Consider the following 16,816-nt stretch of genomic DNA (forward strand, 5'->3'; position numbering starts at 1 on the left):
TGATTGTCCTCTTTTGATGGCCTATGAAGCAATTCACCAAAACATTCTTCACCATGTTCTTGCAAGCTTTGGTAAATTATCATGCATGCAGTGTCCATGGTGGATGTTTCTGCACGTTATGCAATTACAACAGAAACAACTAGGGCAAAGATTTAAAGTATTTTTTAAATACAAATTATTTTTCCTAACACGTATAAGAGATGAAGATATCAAAATTTGATAGAATAAGATTGAGTGAATTTAACTAACCTTTTTATCTGAAAAATAAAAGAAAACATTAAGATTTGAGCAATTCATACAAATAAATAATTATTTTTATTATTTGTTCAAAAATAATTTAATAATTTTATTTTTTAACTAAAACATGTAATTGCATTCAAATTTGGAAGTCCAACATCAAAGCATGAACAATCAATTGTGGAGGGGTACTCAGCCACTCCATCCTGTCTGAAATAGTAGAGGCAGCTCTAGCTATAAGATGTGCCACACTATTGACAGATCGAGGAACAAAACTCACAGATACTGAATTCATCTCTGCTATTAGAGATTTACAATCATCAACAAGGGATCCAAAACTAGAAAAATCAGAAGTTGAAGAAGAAAGCAAAGCCTTCACTACCGTAAGAGCATCTGATTCCAACACTATCTGATCATAACCCAGCCTCTTAATCCAACTCAGAACTTCTCTAATGGCAATTAGCTCAACTGTTTTAGGAGAGAAGTAACCAAGGAGTCTATGTTGACAAGCGCCAACAAAAGAGCCATCATATGAGCGAAGCACTCCACCAACTCCAATGAAGTCATCAGGGAAGACTGCTGCATCTACATTAGCTTTCAAGAATCCTTGAAGCGGTGGAACCCAGAAATGTAACGGTGGAGGAGCTGGCACAGTATCAGAAGAACTGTCATCAACGTGTCGCGCATTACACCAATCGTAGAGGATTGTCCTAACCCGATACACCACAGCAGCAGGGCTCGACCACTTCTAAGAAATAATTTAATTATTAATTTTTTTGCAGTTCAAAAAAACATTAATTTTTATTAATTATATTAAGCTTTAATTTTATACAAAGCAAAACATGTTTTAAAATAATGCACTAATCCCTAGTCTGCAGGAATTGCATTGGTCAAGCCTGTGATGTCCTTTTTGCATGGTATATCCTATTATAGAATTTTAAATGCTAAAAACGGTTTGTTATGATATATAAAAAAAAAGTACATAATAAATAATTATAATAAAGTTATTATTTTCCAAGGTAAAACTTTTCCTATAATATATATAAAAAAGAAAAATCTGAAGGCAGGGTTGAGAAGCCATTTGCGTACGTAGACATCCTTTTCAAAGCTTTTTTGTAATTTATTTAAAGACGACAAATACGAGAGTTTGTTATATAGGCAACCAATCCAAGGTTACCAATCGGACGACCATTAATTGGGGCGGCCTCTGCGTGGAGGGCTATATATTAATGTGGGTTGAATCAAATGAAATTCTAATGTAGCTGGGTACTTGGGATTTCAATATATATCATTTTCACTTTTAGCACTTTTTTTTTGAAAAAAAAATACCAAAAATAAGGGATTGCAACAGGGTAAAATAATAAAATATAGTTGTTTAAAATAAAAAATTATTATCATAAATTAAGAGATTTTAAATGCATAAATAAATATATTTTATTATGAAAAAGTAAATAAGATTTGTTTTATTATTTTATGGGTCCATAATAGACTAGACTCATCTAATAATTTCCCAGGGTGAAGGACAGTTGTGGAGAATCAGACGTGGTTGCATTAAAAGATGATGGGAGCAAAATTATTTGCCAAATCAGCTTCAATTTTGTTGCATATGCAAAATGTTTTTCGGGCTTTAAAAGATGATTAATTATTAAAATAATATTTTTAAAAATTTTTTTACTAAATTTATAATGAATTTAAAATAATATTAACTTGTAAAAATATCAATGAGAACAATTTAAAAAAAAAAATCACTATCAATTAACTTTTAAAAATTGTATTTTTTTTAAATTATCAGCTCTGTCTGCTCTAATTGTCAAGTTTTTAGATTCAGAAATTCACATGTTTAGTTGAAAATGTTTTTTTTTTTTTTAAATATATTAGGTTGTATTTGATTCATGCATTATGAAATTTAATTGGGTATTGATATTTAAATAAGATTATTGGATTTTTATTGATATTTTTTATATTAATTTTTATTAATTGAATGAAAATTTGAGAATTTATAATTCGCGGAAAGGGATAAAAAAAAAAACTATATGTGATTTTTTTAATATAAATTTTATAATTTAATTTATAATAAAAAAATCATACGATTTCATTTCATTAATAAAATATAATTTTTGATATTTAAAAATTAATTAAAATAATTTTTAATTAAAATTAATTACATTTTAATTCTTAAAATTTTATAAAATATATAATTTAGCTCATATATTTATAAATTTAGTTATAAAAATTTATTTTATAATAAAATAATCTATTTAATTATAATTTGTTCTTATATTTTTATAGATAATTATTTATATTTTTTTATGAATTAATTTCACATATTTATTAAATTTAATATTTTATATTTAAAAATAAATCAATAAAATAAAAATTTTAAAACAATATATATTTAAATTCAAATCTAAAAATTATTTCTCATTTAACTTTTTTCCTTTTAATAATTTTTTATTTAATTAGAATAAAAAAGAGATGTCATAATTTCTAGTTAATTTCTATTTTATTTTTAATATATAACATATTAAAATTTAATAAATAGAGAGATTGATTTGTAAATACAAAATTTATTATTAATTACAAGTTTTTGAGATTTATTTATAAAAATATAGGAAATAATTTTAATTAAAAGTATAAAGTTTAAATTAAAAAATTATTTTATTAATTAAATAAAATTTAAAAGATTATATATTTAAAAATATAGAGATTAACATATAATATCACTAAATATCATAAATAAATTATAATTTACTTTGATAGTGTAAAAAAAAAAAATCTTATTTTATTAACGATATATTATTTTTATTACAGTGTAAAATCTTATTTGAAAATGTATAAAGAAAGAAGAAAATTTTTTTTCCTTAATAATAAGGATGAAAATTAAAACGTTATATGTAATAATATGTATTATATTATAATTATTTCTAGTATAACAATTAGAATCCTTATACTTTATTTTACAAATGCATATAAAGGAGTAAGAAAATATTATTTTCATTTACTTTAATATTTCTGACCTATAGTTTTATCATAAGTTTTTATTTTAATTAATTATTTTTTAAATTATATTTCTATTGTTGTCACAGTTCTAGCAATTACAATTATCAATTTTGATCATGACTTTTATAAATAATTTTTATATTGTATTTTAATATATCCTTTAATTATATTATATTGTTTTATTATTTAAAAATATTTTTTAATATATATTACATAGAGATATGTAAAAAGTCAATAAATATATTAATATTTAAAAAAAAGTGTTTATAAATTAAATGAATTAATTTTTAAAAATTTAATCTGATAATAAATATATGTGAATGAATATGAAAGTTTTTTATTTTAATTTTTAATTTTATTTTTCATTTCTCCATTTTAAAAAGGAAAAAATTAAGCGAATTAAAAGCAAACAGCGTAGAGAAAGAGAGATTTTAGGTTTACATATGAAGGTCCAATTAATGGTACAGCAATCTAACAACTAATCACAATTATTTATGATGTTATCTGAGTTGTCCAAAGAGATTGTCGACCTCATTAATTTTTGTCAATTTAAGCGCAATTTTCTAATTGCGATACTTTAATAATTAGAGACCCTTTGTATTAATTTATAACATCTGAGCTCTAAATAAATTAAAACATTTTTTATAAATTTAATTTAATTGAAGTGCTAATTACTCATTTTGATATTTATAAGTATTAAATTTAAAAATTAGTTTAATCAAATAAATTGTTTTATTACCTTTATTTTAATAATAAATATGCTTAAAATAAATTGTTATATCACTCTTATTTTAATAATCAATATACTTGCTGTTATATCAATTCCCTCCTACTTGACAATAATTTCGAATTGTGTCATTACATCCGACGTGGATTTTATCATATTACTTTCGATAGTGTGAGATTTATTTTATTGACTATTAAATCTCAATAAAATCTTTTCGTGTTGATTTGTTTATTTGAAACTCTTCTGGAATCATTTTGTGTATTTTGATTTCTTTATTATCATCTTTTGTTTTTGTATTTTTCTGTTTTAATTTATTTTTGTTTGCTGTAAGTTGTTTTGCCCGTAGTCATCTTCTTCTTGATAGCGTAAGTGGCGTCAATGGTGCCAGCAACTTGCAGGCGATTCAAGCTAAGGCTGTTTTTCAAGGTACAAGGTTAGAATTTTGGGTTGGGTTGGGTTGGGCTGGGCTTCTACTGTTGGTCTGTGGACTGAGTTAGCTAATTTTAGGCTTATTTCTCCTTTAACCCAATAATCATTTAATATTGTATGGTAAAAAAAAAGTATAATTATTACACTATCAAAACCCTTTCACATTATATCTGTCAAACACACTCAATAATTAATAAAGAGATATAAAAAAACTCAATATGTAGATTAATTTTTAAAATTTAAAAAATAAATTATTTTTTTTTAAATTTTAAAAAATATATTTTATTAATTTTTAATAGTTAAATATTCTATTATTTAATTTTTATGATATAAAAAATTTAATAGTTAATCTCTTAAATTTTTCAAAATGTCTATTAATTATTTTATTAATGGTTAAAATTAATAGATAAATTCATTAATAGAATTTTTAAAATTTTAATATTATTTTTAAAATTAAATAATTAACTAATAAATTTTATTATATCAAATAACTGAGTAATAACTTTTCTTAATTAATATCGTTGATCCTACTCTAAAAATTTATCACAAATAGACCGTTCTAATAAATGAAGATAAAAATTAGTCCATTAGCCACTCATGTTTTTTAAAAAAATATCATGATATTAATATTTTTTATTTTATTTTTCTTGTAGACATGGGTTATGGGGAGAAATTGAAACGTTTCTAGAAGTAGGATATTATTTTATAAACTAATCATTGTATTTAGAAGGAAGGCTATTTAAGATATGCAACATATTTTTAAAGGTTTTAAAAATTTCAAAATTTAACTTTTCAATTCATCAAAAAATTTCAAAATGTACTTCTTTTAACATTAAATTTAAGAACAATGTTTAACAAATCTTGAATACATATATTCATCATACTATTGACCCATTTATATGTTAAAATTTCATTACCTTCCGCTTGCGCTTTCAGATAGCACAACGTCGGGGCTTCAAACGTCAGTGTTCCCCTCATATTCAGATAATCACCATTTGATTTTTGACCAAGTATCATATGATTCATGATGTTAGGTCATACTTATTTACGAAAGGTATAAAATTTATCAAAAAACTTTAAAAAGTTACTAATTCAAGAGAATTCTTTGTTGGCTAGACACCATCAATGGCCATCCTGAAGAGATGAGTACATGATCAATTTTTATGAAACATAAAAAGAAGTCCAAGTTCCAGTCAAAACCCACTATAATATAGTTTTGTTCTTTTCATGGTTTTTCCTTACCAGCCATCATCATAGAAGACCTTGAAGCTGCCTGCATCTCCATCTACGCTATCAAGAGGTTTACACTTGAATAAACCATGAAAATTTTACACCTAGTGGAGAGCATAAAATCAGCAATGTGACCCAGATGTTTTCAGCCTGCCGCCAGCCAACTCCAATATTCTTGATTTCTGATGTTGACATAATTTGGAAAGAAAAATCAATCAGCCACATACTGAAGATAAATGTGATGAGCTTAGTATACCATAGACATGAATTTATATGACAAAACATTTAGCACTTGGAAAGATGTTTTAGAGTCCAACTTTGGCTTACCAGGTTTTCTCATGTTGAGGTCACCAGAAAGTCATCTAAAATCCCTTGTATCGTCTCATCTAAATGGAAAAACGAAAAAAAGACACAGCTATTTAGGCCGATTTCAATCAAGGGTTAAATCAGGTAAGAGACTACAACTCCCACAATTAAACTAATTTGAAAGAAGTCAGAACACAATACATGTGAGGTCCAATGCTTTGAGGATGTGGCTAGTGTTGGAATAACCTTGCCGAAAATATTAATTGTTTTACAAATTCATACATCTTTAAGACAACTTTCCAGCAAAATAGATAAATAACAGAGGCGTACAGAGACTAATAGCTAATTCTACTACAAGAAGGAATAAGAATTGCAAAATAAGAAATCGTCCAATCAATCTAAATTATCTATATATATAAACCAACACCAACAGTGTGCTTGGATGGACTGAAGGGATTTTTTTTAATACATATATATGATGAGAAAAGGTAATGGAAGGTAAGGTATGAAATTCTACCAAATCCACCAATTTTGTATGCTGAAAAAGTAGGAGTACCGAAGGTTCTAAACCCTCCAGAAACTTTAACTCGCAAACTAATTTACTACTTTAAAAACCCATACCTTACCTCTAAAGACCTTCCAAACAAAGTGTAGCTAGGAAATTCCAGATGATAAAATTCTTAAACAATTTGCTGGTTCCAAATTATATTTCCTAAATAATAGAAAATCATACTCCTATTCATAATTGTACTAAAAAATCTGAATTGAAAATCTTAGAGCCTGTTAATGTTTTGTTTTCTCTTTCCCCAAGATTCCAAATTCACTGAAAAAAACGCCAGGAAGACAAATTCAGCGTTGCCATAAGCATCCCTCCAACAATATATCTAATCTAATTGTATTTTGTAAGGGCTCATTTCAGCTTGTAATTTTTGAATTTCAACCCAAGTTGCAAATTGTTAAGGATGCTTCAAATGCACAAGGAAAGCAAGCGGTTGTCCAAACCAGTGCTCACTTGAGGAAATTGCTGGATTAGTTGTCTTGATGTTGTCTTCGTGCACATATTGCCAATTTATTCATCGAATATACAACTATACCTCATATAATGTTGCTACCTTTTCTGTTTCTTTTTCAACAAAAGGTATGACCTCCTAAGATTCATGTTAAGTTGGTTGCGGGGTTGTCTTGAGTGTTGCTGTTAGTATCCCACCAAGAAACTCCACCGCTAAGTGTTTTAGCAGCAAAGTGACTGCATTTCAATAGGAAATTTATTCCTTTGCAAAATTGCAAATATTGTTAATTCTTGGCTATAAAATGCCTTGTTGTACTCCAAGAAATCAACAAAATGTAACCATTGTTTGGTGGATGAGAACAGCTATAACCTTAAGAAATCTCAGTAGAACCACAAAGAACACTAGGGGAAACAGAAATAAACTCTCAAACCTATATCAATTCTTAATTGTGAATATCAATAATAATAAGCTCCCTAGAAAAGTACCTGAATTACATAGGTAAGCATAGGCCAATAACTAATCTTACTACTACCAGGTTATGAATCCAAAATAAGAAAATACTAAACCAAACTAACTAGAAATATCAGATAAAACACTAAGTAGGAAATTCAAGACAATAGAATTCCTAATTAATTAAAATACTACTCCCTAATTAAATTGTCTAAACAATAGAAACCTGTACGTCCTAATTGTACTAGAAACTGAATTGGAGATCTTAAATTTACAATTTAATTTCTAAATAAGGAAAGAACTTGAAACATAAAAAGGATGTGATACTATAACAGAGACCAACTCTAACATTGTGAATATACACCAAGTCTTTTATCTTGTAGCAGATTAATTTAAGTTGATGTGGATAGAGAAAGTGGTAAAATAGCAACTGCCAGCTAATGTCATCCAGTACCAAACATGAATAAATGAAATACCAAAAAACAAGAAATAAATAATCAATATAAACCACGCAAAGAGAAGGCAAGTGGCTTTGACAAAAATGAGACATAGACAATGCCTAAAAATGCAATGCTCAGATCAAAATGAAAGAGAATTCATGTAAAGACCTTGTCAGGCTGTTTCTTCAAGCTATCAATACCAGGTTCTATTCCACTTCTTTTCCTATCCTTGTGACTTCCATCCTTCTTGTGATGTTTATGCTTCTTCTCCTTGTCCCCGCGCTTTTTGTGCTTCATTTCCTCATCTCTTGTGGACTTGGTAGTTGACTTCATTGTTGCTGTGGGAACCCCTCTCTCAGCCTGTTAAGACAAGACCACAGGACCAACCAGAATTGTCCATAGTCAACACCAAAAAAAATTATTGTTAGGACCCTCCCAATCATATACTTGTAAACCAATACTAAATCATGATGCATAGCATGCATCACACAAATTTATGTCAACAAAAAACTTTGTATCAAATTTAAGCACTAGGAAGTAATGTTATATTAAATAAATTTCCACTGCAGTAGCTAAAGTCTCAGCAATCATAAAACAAGAAATGAGTATCTAATGTTAACGGAACAAAAAAACAGAAACCCTAATAGTTCAGTCCTCCACCATCCTGTTCATCTTCCATTTCAGGCCAGATTGAAATGCGCAAAAAGAATAAAAGTGTAAATTCTTATTTGGATGCCTATTCGACGGTCATGTTCTATCCCAAAATTTTATTGCACAAATAAAAACTTCTAATTTGAAATGACATCCTACTTAGAGAGCATATAAAATTCTAATTCTATTAAAATAAAAATATAAAAAATAAAAAATAAAAAATAAAAGGAGGCAGAAGAAAAGCCTTTATTTCATGTAAAGACACTATTGCCGTAACTTGTACATAATTCATCTAAAATAAATAAATATAAGAAAAAAAAGAAGTAATGGCAAAAGCGGCAGCCACTGCGACCTCTTGAGAACTTAAAAGAGAGAATCAAGCTAGTGATGGGTTTTCATTGTCAAGAAAGCAACAACTTTGAAATTGTTGATTGTCATAGAAAGGAACAGATGGGAAGCAAGTGGTGACATCAGAAAATAGGTCCCACTTTTACTGTCACAGGCAAGAGGCAATGCTGTGAAGTTGGCAATTGCTATCAGAGTATTGAAGGAGATGGGTTATTTTATGTGGGGGAATGGAAAGATTTTTTTTTTATTCAGGTTAAATTAATCTAGTTTAGAAAGAAAGAGTGAAATTACAGATATTAGTAACAGTTTCTTTATCATGTTAAACATATGCCTACTTAAAAGCATACTGTTTCCAAGTAGAGCCTTATTCCCAACTTCCCACAAACAAAAATCAAATATTGCTATTGTAATGCTTAAAGAGATTTTAAAAAAATAATAAAAACTAAAAAAATCTTTTAAAAACAAACTAGAGCAAATTTCTTACAGAAGGCAGGTCAAGGGGAGTAGTTTCTCTTATATGAAAGGCTTCCACAAGTTCACCTATATCAAAAGGATGTATACAAGAATTTTTCTCTCTCAAATAGGAGGCGTTATGAAAGAGCTGATCCAATTCCATCCCTTCTCCTTTCCTAATTTGTGTGTCACCCACAACATTCCGAAAATAGTGAGTCTCAGATATTGACAAAGGTAGTGACCTCTTGCAGAATAATTCATGGTGAGGCCAAAGCTTATACTGATTTATGAGATCGACAGCACCACCAAGCTCCCTTGGCCCTGATTGTTCCAGAGAGAGCCTTGTAAAAAAATGAACAGCAATTTCTTTCTTTAAAAATGGAAAGAGGCAGAATTTAAAGAAAAAAAAATGATAATAAATTTTGCAAGAGCAAGTGTCACGTCAAATATATGAGGTCATAATGAGTGCCTATGTGTCTAGCAAAAGCATGCTGCAATGTTTGAGCTATTGCCTGCTTAAGGCTCTTCCAAGCAACCATCTCAAGATTGTAGGTTCAATAAAGCTCTCATTCCTATATCACTGTGTCTAAACCACACAGATCACTTGCCAACGTGCAGCTCCTATAGGCAGTGAATCAAAAAACAAGATGAAAAACTAAAGAAGCCTTGTGGTGGAAAAAAAAGAAAAAAGAGATCAATTGTTAGATCCTCCTGTAAACACTAAGCAATATCAAACATAGATTATACCGAAAACACCCATAAAGATTATAAGAAAAAATAAAAAGGACAAATTTTATGAGTTTCATTTACATCTTGATTTCTAGATGTTAAGAACAAACAGAAAGATTGAAGTTTTGAAATGGGAATGAGAAAATATCCAAAGAGGATCCAAATTCACTATTCAGCCCCTCCCCAATCTAAGTATCTAAACTCAAAGTTTAGCAACCAAATAGGAACTATTTTGTAACAGTATTAATTTGAGAGTTAAAAAAAGAATGAATGTATTTCAGAGACTATCAGACTGAGAAATAGATAAATAGAGAAAATTATTCAGAAATTGTTTGAACTTCCAATAAACTTACAAAAGGACATACAAATTGCATTTGCTGATGTATAAAAGTATAAAAGCAGAAAAGTTTCTTTACCCTTTCTAAAGCAAGTATAGGACAACAGCTGAGCATAGCCTTAACACTCATTTAATCTCTCATAAAGAGAAAGTTTACATTATGTCAAGCAAGATATCTTTACAAAAAGTAAAGAATCTAAATTACACTTTCCATTATATTAATAATAGTGAAAAGAATTCAACTACGCAAATGGGACAAATGATAAACAAAACACTTAATAACTAAAATATCTTACCCCCACCAAATGCCTTGCCTTCATCCATCAGTTTAACAAGGAAAAAACTGGAAGTCGTCATCTACCATTAAGACAGAAACAACATAAAAAGGTATATACTTCAGCAGCTACCATTGTTTGCCAGTTTAGACATACCTTCCTATTCATGCAAATTACTTAAACATCATAAACCAGACATCCATATGTGATATGTGATATATATGCATATTATATTGTCATTTGAGAATCCCACACAACTCAACCCACCCTCCCACTATCTCCCCCCACCCCCACCCCCGCAAAAAAAAAGCAGACATTGCCCACAGCCCAACCCAAACCCAATCAACATTCAATAAAAAGCTTCTAATGCAATACTATGAATATGTTTCCTCCAGTAAATAGTCTCTATCAAGCAATTGAATACCTCATACTGCTACTGCTCCTAACACACACAAATGCCGTCCCATTTGAAAGCCAGTGTTCCACCTTTCAGCAACTCTCTACTCACATAAAACATCAACCCTCAAAATTTCAGGCTACAAGGTCAAGCATGTATCCCTTTTCCCAAGCTCGTAAAACTGCGCGTTGCTTTAAAATTCACGCAAACAATAGAAAAAATCAATATACCCCAAATCCGAGAACCCCAGTCCTGAGTTAATGTATAAATAAATCCAAGAGGGAGGGGACAGGGAGAGAAAGAGACTTACCTATAAAGGAAACAGAAGACTGTGATCGTTGGTGTGAGAACCGAACGGTGCTGCTTTTATATTGTTTTGTTTGTTTTGTTTTTGAGTTACCACGGTTTGGGAAAAGTGAGAAAAATCTATGAGCGGTCTTTGCGATTTTTGGTGGTCTGATTTTGTATGGGTTGGATTTCTAACTGGTTTGATTTAATTTTTGAACTCATTTTCCTAGCCCTTTAGTAATAAAGAGTGAAAAATAAGAAATCAAAAATAAAAATATTTCCCTCATTGTTTGGCTGACAGGAAAGAAAATAAGAGGGAAAATAATTTTTTTAAAAAGTAAAATAATTATTTTGTCTTTTTTATTTATAATTAAAATAAATAATTTTAAAAATAAAAAATATAATTATCTTTATTTTTCTTTCTTTCTATATTAAAGAGAACATGAATAGTAATTTTAATTTTTTTATTTTATTCATTTATTTTTTTTCTCCCCTATTTTCTTGTAATCCAAATACAATGAGAGAAAAAAAAATTTCCTTCTAAATCTTCCTCCTTGTATTGAGCCATAAAATTTGTATTAAGCCATACCAATCAAAGATTTTTAGAAAAAACACTAAAAAATTCTAAGAAACATAAAAGTTCATCATTGATAATTAAAGGTAAGAATAGAACAATGCATAAAAGTTATTGGGCTGAGGCCCATTTCACAAGACTGCAAATCTGGATACCCAAAAGGAAAAAGAATTAAAGAGGCCCTTGGCCCAAAACCTCAGACCCAGTCAGCTAGGAGATCAACGAACCCAAACACTATTATTGTAAGTTGATTCACTGTCTCTCTTTATTCTAACCTCTTACGTCCTATCATGGAGACATGGAAATTAGGAAATTAAGAGATATAAACAAAGATAGAGATGAAAAGACTCCTTCAAGTTGCAGAGGTTCCTTTAAAATCTTTTAATGGGTATCTCTGAGTCTTTATTCACCTTACTTGGAAGTTTTTCTTCTTTTTTTCTTTGCGTTCTGTAGCCGATCCATACGACTTACCGTTGGTGAGCTCTACCCATCAAAACTCTCCCTCTTTTGTATCTCTGGTCTGTACTGTTTCATGCTTGCTGATGGAGTTTATGGGAGGTTATTTTTAGATATATTCTTCTTCCTCCTTCCCCAGCGTAGAGATTTGCGTAATATGTGATCTAGTTTCCTTTGTTATAAAGTTTTTTTTAGCTTGATGCAACTTTGATATAATAATATAATTATTATAAAATTATATCATATAATAAAATAAATATAAAAATAAATTTTTGAATATTTACAAAAGTATGATGTTAAATGTTTTTGATAATTGAAATAATTGTTAATAATTTTATTGGAATTGTTAATAATTTTACTAATAAAAGTTAAAATAATGCCACTACTAATTGATAATTATCATAAAATTAGATTTATAGTATAATATTACTGAAATACTACATTTAAATATTAAATATATTAAAAAAATTTAAAAGTGATAATATAAAATTATTATATATAATATATATAACGATTTTAAAAATATTAAAAAAATTTAAAAGTGATAATATAAAATTATTATATATAATATATATAACGATTTTAAAAACATAAAAAATATATTTAATAGTACTAATGGCGTAAAATGGTTAGTCATGGTCTTTCCATATCCATCGTAGCATATCATAGCATATTCAAGAGCTAGTGGGTCCATCCACAACAATAAATTATGCAATGCATTATATTCGTGATTTTTAATACAAAACACCATAGTCATATACATACATAGCATTCATGATATATGAGCATTCTTAAATTTTTTAATTTCTTTAAAATAATAACTCAATTTAATTCTGCTTCCGTCTGGTCAACGTAACCCTAATTCTGAAATAGTTATCTCACTGCAAGCCTCTACGGTTTTATAAGTCCAATCCTATATAGATGGACTTAAATAGGGGACCAAACATAACTTTTATAACACTTAAAACTATCTCAAGAAACCTCTATAAACATATAAGAATACACGTAGGAAACAAGTTGGAAAAGGGTGAATAAGAGACTTTTAATGGCAGGTTTGGTAGCCAAAGGTCCTTTTACAGATCCGAAGGTCAATCATTCGGGGGCAGATTTAGTGGCCTAAAGGCTGCCTCTACAGACAGGTTCGACGGCCAAATCTGAATTTTCTAACAAGATAAAACCCGATTCTATCCTAAACCTCAACCAACAAAAAGTGAGAAAAGAATAAACTTGTATAAACTCAAAATATATAAATGCAAAATACAATTAATATTTTAGATTCATATAAAATAAATGACATTTATATAATTTTATTTTGTATTCATTATAAATATAAGAAAAATTAACTATTTTATTTTTATAATATGATAAAATTCATTAATTAACTTTTTAAAACTTTTATTACATAGTAAAAGGCTTATGAATTAGTTATTATGTTAATTTTACTTATTAAATATTATAAAAAAATTTAAAATATTTTTAATATAAAAAAATTAATTAATAAATTTTTAAAATTATAAAAAATTAATTAATATTTTTTTAAAATTATAAAAATTAAATAATAAAATATTTATTAATTATTTAATAAAAAATTAATTAATTAAATTTTTAAACTTTGTATAAATAAATAAATAAATTTTATCCTATTATAAAAATTAAGTAATAATTTTTTTTCTAAATACAATATAGACAAAAATTATCGTGAAAAAAAATTATGGCGAGAAAAGAGAAATAACGAGAGATTATAAATAAATACTTTTATCAATTAAACAGTAATTTACTTAAAATTTATGCGATGAAATAAAATTTGAAGACCTAATTATCAATTAATATAAAGATTAAAACGTTAGCAAGGATAAATAGATTTACTAAACAATATAAATATCAAAAAAATTTTTGCTATAGCCATTGCTATTTGCGCGAGACTTCAGATAATTTCAAGCCATATCTCAGTCGCAATCAGATGGTCTCATGCTCTCAAATTCTCGGAGTAGCCAACCGGTGGTTCTGCGCTCTCATTATCTCTCACCATCCTCATCTCAGATCCCTGCAAGTCATATAACCCCAAGATCAGCCTGTCCAGAAACCCCAATACCTTTCATTGTCAAAAAATGCATTGCCCTTTTGCAAATTTGTGCCTCGTCCAAATTCAAGCTGAAACAGATTCATGCCTTCTCCATCAGGCATGGTGTTGCACCCATCAACCCAGACATGGGCAAGCACCTTATATACTCTATTGTGTCTCTTTCAGCCCCCATGACATATGCTCATAGTATCTTTGCCCAAATCCAAAACCCAAATGTTTTTACCTGGAATACTATGATTAGAGGCTATGCTGAGAGTGAAAATCCTGAACCAGCGATTGAACTGTATAACCGTATGCATGTGAATGCCACTGAACCGGATACGCACACATACCCGTTCCTTTTAAAGGCTGTGTCTAAGGTGGTGAACGTTAGAGTAGGTGAAGGTATACATTCAATTGTTGTAAGAAATGGGTTCGAGTCATTGGTATTTGTTCAAAACAGTTTGGTTCATATGTATGCGGCCTGCGGTCATTACGAGAATGCATACAAGCTGTTTGAATTAATGCCTGAAAGGGATATTATCGCATGGAATACTGTGATTAATGGGTTTGCTCTGAATGGGAAACCTATTGAGGCTTTAACACTTTATAAAGAAATGGGTTTGGAGGGCGTTGAACCAGATGGTTTCACTGTAGTTAGCTTGCTGTCTGCTTGTGCTGAGCTTGACGCTTTGGCCTTGGGTAGGAGGGTTCATACGTATATAGTCAAAGTTGGCTTGAATGAGAATATGCATGTTAATAATGCCCTTTTGGACCTTTATGCAAAGTGTGGAAACATTATGGAGGCACAAAAAGTTTTTGGTGAGATGGAGGAGAGGAATGTGGTTTCTTGGACTTCTTTGATTGTTGGATTGGCTGTTAATGGTTTTGGTACGGAAGCACTTGAGCATTTTGGGGAGATGGAGAAACAACAATTTGTTCCCAGCGAGATCACTTATGTTGGAGTCTTATATGCTTGCAGTCATTGTGGCATGGTGAATGAGGGGTTCAATTACTTCAAAAGGATGAAAGAGAAATATGGCATTGTGCCTAGAATGGAACACTATGGATGTATGGTTGATTTGTTAGGTAGAGCAGGCTTGGTGAAAGAAGCTTATGAATATATTCAGAATATGCCTTTGCAGCCTAATGCTGTTGTCTGGAGGACATTGCTTGGGGCATGCACAATTCATGGACATTTGGCTTTGGGAGAGGTTGCAAGAGTGCAGCTCTTACAGTTAGAGCCTAAACATTGTGGGGATTATGTGCTAATCTCTAACCTTTATGCATCTGAGCAACGTTGGTCAGATGTTCATAATGTGAGAAAGACCATGCTTACTCAAGGAGTAAGAAAAGCTCCAGGGCATAGCCTTGTGGAGCTAGGAAATTGTGTCCATGAATTTGTTATGGGTGATAGAACTCATCCTCAAAGTGAGGCAATATATGCTATGTTGGTAGAGATCTCAAAGAAGCTGAAGTTGGAAGGTTATGTGCCTCATACCTCAAATGTGCTTGCAGATATAGAGGAGGAAGAAAAGGCAAATGCTTTGTTTTATCACAGTGAGAAGATTGCAATTGCTTTTATGCTCATTAATACCCCTTCAGGAACCCCAATTAGGGTTGTCAAGAATTTGAGAGTATGTGCTGATTGTCATTTGGCAATAAAACTCATATCAAAGGTCTTCAACAGAGAAATTGTTGTGAGGGATCGTAGTCGATTTCACCATTTTAGAGATGGTGCTTGTTCTTGTAAGGATTATTGGTAACCCTGATTTTTCTTTTTCTGGACTGGTGCATAATTTTATGAACAATGGATCAAAGGATAAGCATTTATTTTGAAGATAGAATCCAAAATGCAAAATTTTCATGCACTTGCTGCCTATCAGACACCATTTTTAATGGCCTTGGATTCTGTTGCATTCTGCAGGATAATTGCAGTGTTCAGGCGGTGACGTAGTAATTCCTGTCATTAGTTTACAGTTACACTTTTCGCTGGTACTGAATTATTGATGCATTATGCATTGCAAAGTCGTGCTTTTATGAGCTCGAGTTTTTGGTTGCTCAACCCTTTTTTTTATGCCATTTAAGGATATATATTTCTGTTCTAAATTTGACTGTTCTTTTTTTAGATGAAATGAGATACTTTGGATCTTGTAAATGTTGTTTTAGATAAAATGTGATATGGTTTTGAACAACTGATATATACAACTTTTCTTATTTACTTTGTGTCTGGGAGGGGTGAATTAAAATACTTGCTTTCATTTGTTTGAGTGAAATATATGTTAAATGATGATTTAATAATCTTGTATAAGTTGGATGGAAAGTATGTGATGGTAAAATAAAATATAAAAGATTGCATAAACACTTCTTGTGTAAGGTCATATAGATGTTTACCTCATTGTATCATACAAAGCTAA

The 16,816-nt window shown here is 29.6% G+C and overlaps 2 protein-coding genes across 6 annotated transcripts; one reads left to right on the forward strand and one right to left on the reverse strand.

The window, feature by feature from the left end:
• Positions 1–5,189: 5,189 nt before the first annotated feature.
• On the reverse strand, positions 5,190–11,485 carry LOC110601126 (probable mediator of RNA polymerase II transcription subunit 19b). 5 transcript variants are annotated; one of them, XM_021738143.2, is made up of 7 exons: positions 11,330–11,485; positions 11,047–11,210; positions 10,644–10,704; positions 9,313–9,602; positions 7,998–8,189; positions 5,951–6,009; positions 5,190–5,805 (listed from the first exon to the last, which is right to left on the reverse strand). In XM_021738143.2, the coding sequence occupies exons 3-6, from the start codon at positions 10,702–10,704 to the stop codon at positions 5,986–5,988; spliced, it is 567 nt and encodes a 188-aa protein (XP_021593835.1). In that variant the 5' UTR covers positions 11,047–11,210; positions 11,330–11,485; the 3' UTR covers positions 5,190–5,805; positions 5,951–5,985. The 5 variants fall into 5 exon arrangements, with proteins under 5 accessions (XP_021593835.1, XP_043806782.1, XP_021593837.1 ...); XM_043950847.1 differs by having other exon boundaries at positions 11,047–11,200; positions 11,330–11,409; XM_021738145.2 differs by lacking the exon at positions 10,644–10,704 and having other exon boundaries at positions 9,313–9,622.
• A 2,728-nt stretch (positions 11,486–14,213) lies between these two features.
• On the forward strand, positions 14,214–16,620 carry LOC110600826 (pentatricopeptide repeat-containing protein At4g21065). Its single transcript, XM_021737717.2, has one exon. The coding sequence runs from the start codon at positions 14,306–14,308 to the stop codon at positions 16,163–16,165; it is 1,860 nt and encodes a 619-aa protein (XP_021593409.1). The 5' UTR covers positions 14,214–14,305; the 3' UTR covers positions 16,166–16,620.
• The last annotated feature ends 196 nt before the right edge of the window (positions 16,621–16,816 follow it).

Source organism: Manihot esculenta, chromosome 15, assembly GCF_001659605.2.
Source record: "Manihot esculenta cultivar AM560-2 chromosome 15, M.esculenta_v8, whole genome shotgun sequence".
NCBI classification, from domain to species: Eukaryota; Viridiplantae; Streptophyta; class Magnoliopsida; order Malpighiales; family Euphorbiaceae; genus Manihot; species Manihot esculenta.